This window comes from Panthera uncia, chromosome X (genome assembly GCF_023721935.1).
Source record: "Panthera uncia isolate 11264 chromosome X, Puncia_PCG_1.0, whole genome shotgun sequence".
Lineage (NCBI taxonomy): Eukaryota > Metazoa > Chordata > Mammalia > Carnivora > Felidae > Panthera > Panthera uncia.
This window is the reverse complement of record NC_064817.1, coordinates 31,910,317-31,921,167: the sequence shown is the minus strand read 5'-3', so window position 1 is coordinate 31,921,167 and position 10,851 is coordinate 31,910,317. Positions and strand designations below refer to the sequence as shown.

At 40.0% G+C, this 10,851-nt stretch overlaps 1 protein-coding gene across 2 annotated transcripts in view; it reads right to left on the bottom strand.

Moving 5' to 3' along the window:
• Positions 1–10,851, bottom strand: part of SYTL5 (synaptotagmin like 5) — a 107,975-nt gene that overhangs the window by 50,000 nt on the left and 47,124 nt on the right. For both annotated transcript variants that reach the window (XM_049643685.1, XM_049643686.1), the window contains exons 3-5: positions 6,586–6,701; positions 5,036–5,144; positions 1,310–1,444 (exon numbers count right to left, since the gene is read on the bottom strand). In XM_049643685.1, coding sequence (XP_049499642.1) covers positions 1,310–1,444; positions 5,036–5,144; positions 6,586–6,701 — 360 coding nt within the window. The remainder of the gene's footprint in view (positions 1–1,309; positions 1,445–5,035; positions 5,145–6,585; positions 6,702–10,851) is intronic.

Sequence of the window (10,851 nt, the reverse complement as noted above, 5' to 3'; positions counted from 1 at the left end):
TGTGTGTGTGTGTGTGTGTGTGTGTGTGTGTGTGTGTGTGTGTGTGTATCACCCCTCTTAAATATTAGCCTGAAGTCTATGCCAAAATGGCTCATCTGTGGAGTCCCCAAGAAGCTGGGCAAAAATAGTAACACTAAGTTAGTTGGTTCTTATCTCTAAATAATGGGGACCACTGTCTGAGAGTCAGAAGTTCAACAACCGCAAACAAAAATGAAGTTTTTATACAAAGATTCTGTGGAACATGGCAGGGGGCTGCCCCAAGGTAAGTCGAGGAGACTATTTCAAGGACAAAAGCAACTATGGTTTGAATTTTTTTTAATCATAAAGGAAATATATTTACATTCTTGAAAATTTGAAAACTACTGAATATCGATGATCTTTTGAGAGTGGATCATAAATGATTTTATACTTCCTCATTTTTTGTGTTGTTTTACATAAAATGCACTACTTTGCAGCAATGCTGTAGAGAAAAAAGAAACCAGTATAGAGAGCCACCATGGGAAAAAACCAAAGTCATAAGAGGGTCCTCTCTAGGGGAATTTGCTGTTCCATATTCTAAAATACATTACAGGGGAGAATGCAATTCTGCTCACATAACCTGAGGAGGCTTCACTAGCTGGATTTGTAGAATTACTGCAGCTCCAGGAAAATGAAAGGGAATTAACATTTGGACAAACCAGTGAAACATGAGGGTACATCTTTTTTCTCATCACTGCCTTTGATAGTACACTAATCATGAAAATAAGCCTTGACTTATACCCCAACAGGATAAAGAAAATCAAGCCTGATGTGAAATGACTATGCTCTTGGCTATCCTTTCTTTTTGCTTTTCTTGACAAGGTGATAACCCTGGGCATAGGAGATTCTCACTTGGCCCCACTGATAACAAGTTGGATGAGGTGGAACTAGAAAGAGGTGGAATTTATGGAAATTCTCTGGAGCAGTTCAAGTGATGAAATTATTAATAACTTTTAAAAAGCTGCAAGGAATATATCTAATGCTCACATGTTTCTTTTCAGAAGCTTCAACAGAGAAAGATCAAGAAATCACTGAAAAGAATGTATTTTCCCTGTATATCCCCAAACATCAAGTCCCGTCCCTACACATCACACCAATGATTCTGATAGCTGTAATTCCAGAAGGCTAAGCGCTTCCCATTTCAACTGAAAAATACCCTCCTGGCTTTTCATGTTATGTTACAAGTTCTCCAAGAAGAAATACTTTACAGGTACCTAGAAGCACTGTTTGGATGGAAATAAGTCAACCTTATTCTCAGGCTATACCGTTGTGCAATCTGTATGTGCTTTACCTGTCTGAACCAGGGATGGACTTTAAACTCCGAAAGTTTTGGCCGTCTAAGTCCAAGCTGTAGCTCCGCCCACTTTCAGTTTTTGGAGTTACGATTTCTCCCCTGGTTGCTGATCTGAACTTGCTAAGAAGAAATCTGAAATTATATAAATATATATGTACTTAGAAGTAACATCAGAGAAAAAAGCATTTTAAAAGATCATTTCAAGAATACCATTTCTAATATTTTCAACAGTAAATAATTCTTCAGTAAAGCGGCCTTGGGGCTGAGAGGTTCTGGGAAATTCCCAGTGCCTCGGTAGTATGCCATCAAGGGTAGTGGTAGAGGAGGTTATCACATTCTCCCAAGGCCATACCACTTGTCAGTAAGCCAGGCCTCTGTCCCTGCTAGGAAAAAGACCATCAACTTTGGAACTTACCTGGGAATAGGGAAACATTGCCTGGGTTGAGCCTGTATGCAGGGATGTTAAGACTAGGGAGCTTGCAGGTCATGATCTTGCGGTTCGTGGGTTCAAGCCCCTGCATCAGGCTCTGTGCTGAAAGCTCAGAGCCTTGAGCCTGCTTCGGTTTCTGTGTCTCTCTCTCTCTCTCTCTCTCTCTGCCCCTCCCCCACTCACACCATGACACTCTCTCTTAAAAAAAAAAAAAACGACTATGGAGCTTGAACTCATCTTGCTCAGAGAGGGGTGCTAGAATGATGGATCCTCTGGGACAAACTGAGGTGGTCATTTATTAGACTACAGCTCCATGAGAAAAGCAACCCTGCCCTGCTGGTTTCCTGTCAGGTCCCCTGAGCCTAGAGTGATGCCTGGCACATACTAGAACCCAATCAATTCTTGTGGAATGAAGGACTAAACCCCTGTGGTGGAAACCACCTTTATATCTTTCAGGACATTTCTCTCTGCGGGAATGAAGTTTGAACATTGGGGTGGGGTGTCTCATGTGGGATGAAATCTGACTGTATTCCCATTTGACTAAATTATTTAGAACTTGAACAAAAATAGCTTTTCAGGAACTGAGATTTGAGTCATGATCCAGGCCAGTGAAGGCCCAAAACATGGGGGTTTCCAAATATACTTTAATAAACAACCAAGGTTATATTCTTTTTGTGACAGCATTTGGAAAAATCGGTTCATTTACTTTATATTCCAGTTTTCTAGGGAGAAAATGTATTCCAAAGGTATTGGGACAATCTTAATAGAATCTGCCAAGATGTCTCTGTTTCAAAGATATATAAAGAGTGTCTTGTCAAAGTGTCGGAAGCTTCAATCTAACTGGAAAATTACATTTTTTTTTGGTGAGAATAGTGTTCGATATAATGTCAATCTATGCTGCTCTGAGAACCACCTTGTTCATGTCCCCACATCCATACTTCTACTTAAGGTGTTTCTTCCATGTGGAATCACTCTTCCCCACCTTTCGCTATCCTGAACTCTTGTCTTTCAAGGTCCTCATCTGGTCACACTTACAATTTTATGTCTTTCCCATTGTCCTCTGTGACCTCCCAACATTATCTAAGCCCCTTGTTTAATATTCACTTCTTTATTATCTAACCCCTTATTTAATATTTACCTAATTACTTATCACCTTATGATATCTCTTATAGTTTAATTAACACCTTGTCTTATTTTAGAAAGGCTTTCAGGCAGCTCATATTGTCATCTTACATTTTCCTAAAATTCTTCTATACATATTAACTTTTCAGGTATGTACTTTTTCTACCCAACTAACTGTTAAATTCCCTGAAAACAGAACCATCAGATCTCAGTTTTGAGTTTCAGCAGGGCTTGGGCCAGTGCTATGGCTGTTTTTAATTCAGAGCGCACCCAATTCATTGTGCTGGTAAGTTACTTATTGTCTCCCAGCTCCAAGTACATCATTCTGTAACGTACTGAGTGAAGCCTGGGCTGGGGTCTGCAAACGACAGCTCCTACAAGCACTTGTGGGCTCTGAGTCACATGTTCAGTCAAGCACAAAACCAAAAAGAAAAAAAAAAGCCACAGGTCCAGCACTAAGGGAGCTCACAATTAAGTGTGTGTGTGTTTGGGAGAAGGTGGTGTCAGACTGCAATGTAAGAGTGATACTCAGGCACATGGCACTGTGGGAGCTCTGATGGGTGACCAATGGATTCAGTACAACAGAAATGACCAATACGTAGGATGTATGGTGACTCTAGGCTATCTTTCACATTCATCTCTGCTAATTGATGAAGACATGGTTAGTCATGGGTGTTTACGTTACATGACATTTAGCTTTCACTCCTACTCACAGTTCAAGATTCTAAAAAACCAAACCAAAACAAAAACAGACATTCTCTAGAGCCAGATCAAGGCTCAGATACTGGCAGTCTCGCACGCTGCTTTCGGCTGAGAGAACAAAGCAATGCTACTTAGAAAGAACCATAAAGTGACCTGGTGGACATTAGAACCCTCACTAAGCCACAAAACAGATCAACAGTTGCCTGAGAAATGAAGACTAACAAATGCAGAGCCGGGAAGCTGAAGTTTGCCTTTTGGTCCTTTTAGCCTGCATTTTCGGGGCCTCTTTTCTCCCCTGAAGAAGCCGTGTTGCCTCCAGTTTCCTAGTGCCTCCTTGACTCTTGCTTCTCTATGTGCCTCCCATTCTTATTCTTAGTACTTGAGACATAGATTTTCTGAATTAAGTTACTGAGGTAGCCAAATGTGACTTCTTCCTTAAGGAAGCCCCCATTTGAAAGAGGGGACATTATATTTTAAGCCCAATTAATAAATCTTTGATTTGGATATTTCATGTATCAGCACTCAAGTTGGGTGAGAGTGTTGGCATTCTACAACAAAGGCAGTTGTCACTTCTTTATAGACAAGGCTGGCCCTGACATGAAACCTTCTACCTAGAAGTAATGAGAACCATTTAGTGCAAGACCAGATATGTCAAATGAAATAAAAAGTTTTATTTATATGTTCAGGTCCAAGGTGACCTTTATTTATTTAAGACTGAAAGTACGTAAAACTTCATGTTCTAGGGGGAATGATAGGAGAATATTGCCTTGGTCAGGTATGTTGACCTTCTCTGGGTCACTGAAGTGACATCGAACTTGAAAAACTAAGGGGTCTCAGCAGTAGCACTGCTAGGAATTTACCCAAGGGATACAGGAGTACTGATGCATAGGGGCACTTGTACCCCAATGTTTATAGCAGCACTCTCAACAATAGCCAAATTGTGGAAAGAGCCTAAATGTCCATCAACTGATGAATGGATAAAGAAATTGTGGTTTATATACACAATGGAGTACTACGTGGCAATGAGAAAGAATGAAATATGGCCCTTTGTAGCAACGTGGATGGAACTGGAGAGTGTGATGCTAAGTGAAATAAGTCAGACAGAGAAAGACAGATACCATATGTTTTCACTGTTATGTGGATCCTGAGAAACTTAACAGAAACCCATGGGGGAGGGGAAGGAAAAAAAAAAGAGGTTAGAGTGGGAGAGAGCCAAAGCATAAGAGACTCTTAAAAACTGAGAGCAAACTGAGGGCTGATGGGTGGTGGGAGGCAGGGGAGGGTGGGTGGTGGGTATTGAGGAGGGCACCTGTTGGGATGAGCACTGGGTGTTGTATGGAAACCAATTTGACAATAAATTTCATATATTTAAAAAAAAAGAAAAGGAAAAAAAAGAAAAACTAAGGGGTCTTTATTTCAGAAGTTTCTGGAATGAATTCAAATATGCCCTTGGAAAAAGTGTGTCTTACCCCTTTTTCCTGGGTCCATCATGACTGGCCTTTTGCCTGGCAGAAGGTGAAGTGTCTGCCTTTTCTGCATCCTGGTGGGGTTGCTCTTGACTTTGTATTTCTTCAGTTCCTCATTAAAAACAATCAGAAGATAAATTTACATACAAAATGGCCAGAAACGAGAGCAATTTTCTATTCTTCATTCACTTTCCTACGTTAGCAGAGGACAAAGAAGTCCACAATAATTGGCAATGACATTCCCATCCTGTTTCCTAGTCACACAGTTATTTCTAATCTGCTGAGTGTTCCAGAGTTAAATGAAGACTAAGTTGAGGACTCATCTGTGGAAGGTTTGCTGAGATAAGCTTTCTAGGGATGTCCACAATGGAGGAATGATACATCATCCCTCTACAGATATTTTTAGGGCAGAGGAGCCTGGGTTCATGAGAACTCCAAATCCCTAGAGACGGGACTGTAGAAACAATACCCTGATTTCTGAGCACCTAAATCAGATTTCCTGCGTATACCTCATGACTTGAGAGAGAGTCTACACTCTGAAAGGTGCTGAGATATGAGTGGGGAAAACAGCCAGAGTTAGCGGCTTAATTCTAACTCTACTCCATTCTGTCCTCCTGTGGCATCAGACCTGATCTTACCCATCTGGGGAAGCCCTTCCTTGCTAGTGCCACATCCAGAAGTGACGCTGGAATCAGTTCCAAGCCTCCCAGCTTTACCTGCCAGACTTAAAAATGAGGGGATTTGTCTCTGTATATGAAACATGAGACACCCTAGGGCCAAGCCAGAAGATGCCTGCTCCACCTTTACTAGGCCACACATGAGAAATATGCTCCTACACACAAGTTTCACTCAATATTTAACCAGTTAAATTGTAGTTTGAATGCACAGAATAGCATTCTCAAGGTGGAGTGTCATTTACATTTGGTGACAGTATAATGCTTCATTGAGTGAAAGGGTCCTGAGCATTTCAGGCCATTTAGCATCTCTGGCTAAATGCTATTAACCACCCACTACATGCTATTAATCCCACCTCTGTCACTGCCACAACCAGTAATGCCCCCATTGTATTTCTAAATGCTCCCCTGGCTTGAGGGAGGAGGGCCTGGTACACGATATCACCCCTTGGTTGAGAACCACTGGATTCATAAAAGGAACATTTAAAAGCAATTTTATGAAAATATATCACGTTGAAAAATCAAGGACTGCTTTCATAATGTGAATCATTTAATTCATCTGTTTTATGTTACTGTCTTAAATGCTTGGTAAAATATTGGAAGTGCATTCAGGAAAAGAACTATGTGTGATGAAAATAAATACTTCCTTTGAATATCTCAGCATGTCAGCTATATGGAAAATCACTGTGGATTTTATGTTCTGTTGATGTCCTCTTCCCTTGTATGAATTACAGATTGAGATTTCATGCTGAGTTTTGAAATGACCTAAGGGATTGAGGAAATTCAACTATGTTTATTTGTAACATATACAGGGGAATTATTTAGCTCATCAAAGTAAAAATTAAGACAGTTTTGAAACCAAATAATTGCTTTAGTTACCTGGGCTTCTTCTTAAGATGGACTGTCGGACTATATCAGTGCCCAGAAGATTGACTTGCTTGAAACGCTTTGCCTTTTCTTCAAAAAACCATTCACCGGTTACAATCCTTAGCTGCCTACTCAAGAGAAAAGGAGAGAGCATTGGAATTCAGTTATCTGGCCAAATAATTAACTCTCAAAAATCCCTAATTGAGTAAAAAATAGCCAGTCCTTTATAGAATCTATCTCAATTTCTAGAGTATTTTATGGTGATTATAATGGCAACTATTAGTTGAACGTGTACTATATACCAGGTACTTTCTAATTGATCTTCATACTTCATATATTTTTATTCACAGAACTCTGTGTAAATATTATCATCCTCATTTTGTAGATGAGTAAATTGACACTAAGAGCAATAAAATGACATGTCTCGTATCACATAGCTAATAAGTAAAAGACTCAGGATCCCATTCCAAGCAGTCTGGTCTAGGGCTCAAGTTCTTAACCACCGCATTAGAGGGCAAATAATCTTCACTGGAAACAACGGGGAATGAGTGAAGGTTTTGAATTACAAAAGGGCCACAATTAGACTGTGTTTTAGAATGATACCTTGATATACTCTGATGACTGGCTTAGAGTAAAGAGCAAATGGAACAAGACAGGTTGGCCATGGCAATAGTCCGGGAAAGAGATGACAAGACTCATGCTGGGCCAATGGCAAGACTAACAGAAATGAAGAAATAAAATAAAAATGTAGGAGGTAGAAGGGTCTGCCTGAATTTTACAACCAACTGCTGAAGGTGGAAAAGAAGAATCTTTGAACAATCAAACCCATTTTTTTAAAGCCCCAGCTACAATGATAACACAAACCCTTCACTCCAGTTACAAAGGGTATTTACCATTCTCTGAATATGGATTATAGATGTGTTGGTAAAGTAGTGTTCCACTACTACTGTCTGAACACTTCTACAGAGGACTGTACTGGAAAAAAGGTTGAAAGGTAGGAGTGGGTCATATAATGAAAATCTTGGAATGTCATGGTGAGGAGTTGGAATGAACTCTTAGTTTTTCTAAAGTTCAGGTTGCCTCATATAATCTCTAGAGCATTATCTGCACAAAGGAGAAACCAGAGGCAGGCCTATGAGGAAGTTATTGCAATAGATAGAATAGGAAATGATGAAGATGCATATCAGTGATGATAAGAAAGATATAAGGTGAAAAGGGTGAAAAGAAAGGTATAGATTCTTGGGCCAATGAGAATGACAATCAGCAAGACTGGTGACAAGTCAGACATGATGGCTGGAGAAAAGCAGCTGAGAGCCATCTTGAGATTTCTAGCCCCAAGAAGCATATAGATGTGATTCAGTAACTAACTGGACTTAGAAATTAATAATTGGATCCTAAATTATCTAAAAATGACCCCCAAAATATGTCAATATGTTCCCCACAGCAACTACACTGAAATGCTACTTCTAAATAGAAAAGACAAAATTAAGTTATATACAAAACACAGTTCCACTACTGGGGAAAAGAAGTGAAAATGTTATCTTTGGAGCAAATTATTCATTGAAAGGAAAGACTATATATAGCATGTAAATCTCAGATTTATTCCCAAGTGGCTAGATCACCTGTTGCGAAGCAAGGGCTGCTGGATTAGTTAGAAACTACATATGATATCTTAATGGAATATATCAAATCTAAGAAGATCTAATTTACCAACACCAAATGCTTGAATGGGTTAAATTATTTCTGGATACATCTCAAGAACTCCACAGCCTTATGTATCATTACTTATGTTGGAAATATAGGGGCTAAGTGTGCTATTCTTATTTCTAAAGATGTCTCTTCAAGGTTCCTGTCCCTTAGTTTTTCAATCAAACACTAACCTAGGTACTGCTATGACTGAACTTTGCTAATGGAACTGAAGTTACTAAGCAGCTGACTTTAAAATAGGGAGATTGTTTTAGGTTATCTAGGCAGACCCAAAGTAATCACAGAGCCCTTAAAAACAGGAAGAGGAGGCAGAAGTCAGATCTGCAATGCTACAGAATGGGAAGTCAAATTCCACATGTGAGAAAGATTTTTAAGAAGGCTCTGAGATATAAATGTCTACATGCAAGGACCAGAGAGCGGATTCTTGGAGCAAAGGCTGGCTCTTAGCTAACGGCAAACAAGGAAATAGGAGCCTCATTCCTACAGCCATAAGGAATCAGATTCTGCTTACCAAATTGAGCTTGGAAGTGAAATCTTTCCAAAGCCTTCCAATAGGAGCTTAGCCAGCAACACCTTGATTTCAGCCTTGCAAACCTTGAGTACAGAAAGAGACCAAACCAAGCCAGATCTCTGAGCCACAGAATTGGGAGATAATATATTTGCGCTGTTTTAAGCTGCTAAATTTGCTATGATGGCAAAAGAAAAGTAAAACAATAACTAAACATTGAAATATATTTGTTTGCATATTCAACTCAGGAATTCGGGGCACCTGGGTGGCTCAGTTGGTTAAGCATCCAACTCTTGATTTTGACTCAGGTCATGATCCCAGGGCTCATGGGTTCGAGCCCTGCATCAGGCTCTGCGCTGACAGTGTGGAGCCTGCTTGGGATTCTTTCCCTCTCTCTGTGCCTCACTTGCACTCGTGCTCTCTCTGTCCCTCAAAATAAATAAATAAACATTAAAAAAAATTCAACTCAGGAAATGACCCGCACAGGTTGTGAGAAAATAACTACAGAAACTTCAGAAGACCAATACGGGCAGAGGTTGGCAAATATGATGTGTGGGCAAAATTCACCCCACTACCTGTTTTGTATGGACTACGAGCTAGGAATGTTTTTTTTTTTTTTTACACTTGTTAATGGTTCAAAAAAAATCAAAAGAAAAATATTTCATGACACACAAAATTAAATGAATTATACTCAAAATTCAGTGTCCATAAGTAAAGTGTTATTGGAATACAGCCATGCTCATTTGTTTCTATACTGTCTCTGGCTGCTTTTCTACTGTAAGTGCATAGTTGAGCAGTTTTAGCAGAGACCACATGGCCTTTAAAGTCTACAGTATTTACTCTCTGGAGTTGTATTTTTTTAAAAATTTGACAACCTCTTCAATAGGACAGGGTTTATGCAAAAAGAAAGAACAAGGGAAATAATAGATAGGTCAGCAACTGAAAACCACCCAGTGGCGGCATACCAAAATCTCACTTCTGTGTGTGTGTGTGTGTGTGTGTGTGTGTGTGTGTGTGTGTTTAATGTTCCTGGGATATGGGTTGAGACGGGTGGTGTGCGAACAGCAGTTTCACATATGACAGGTAAAACGGGACACAACCAGTCTACAGGCTCCAGGAAATGGTCCTCCACATCATCTTTACCGTATATGCCTAGAGCTGCCAACACCTAATACAAATAAGAACTTCCCAGAATTGTTAGTCATTACCTCTTGCTCTCCTTGTAGAAACAATAACTATAATCCCTGTATTTGCTCAACTTAGATAGGCACTTGAGTCATTTGTCATTTCAGAGCTCTGCAACATCAGAGCAATCTCTCGGGCTTATGCTTTTGCCACCTTCTCAGGTCCTGGAGGTACACGGGAGTCTTGCTGGAAGAAAGGGAAACTAATACCGAGTAAGCATATACCATGTACCAAGTAATGTGCTAGGCACTTTATATATACCTCTATATTTTATATATCCTCACTCTAAGCCATGAAGTAGCTACTATTATTCTCTAATTCTAACATTTATTAAGAGAGAGAGAGAGAGACACAGTGCGAGTGGAGAAGGGACAGAGAGATAGAGATAAGAGACAGAGACACAGAATCAGAAGCAGGCTCCAGGCTCTGAGCTGTCAGCACAGAGTCCAACGTGGGGCTTGAACTCACTAGCCATGAGATCATGACCTGAACCGAAGTCGGACGCCCAACTGACTGAGCCACCCAGGCGCCTCTATTATTCTCTATTTCAGATGACAAAACTAAAGCTCCCAAAGGTTAAATAACATGCCAAAGTTATAAAGGTATTATGGCAGAAACAGGATTTTATACTAAAAGGTCATACCCTTTGCATTTGGCTAAACTGTCAAAAAAAGAACTCATAGTTGTCATCTATAACAAGCCTTTAGGCAAAGATGCAAACTTACAGAAGCCAAGGAACAATACACAGCATTTCATATGATGGGCTATGATTGTACACGTGTGCGCGTGTACACATCCACACGCGCACACTGGCGTTAGAGTGACATGAATAAAGGAGGGGTGAAAGAGGAAAGAAAGTAAACATGACAACCACTGTG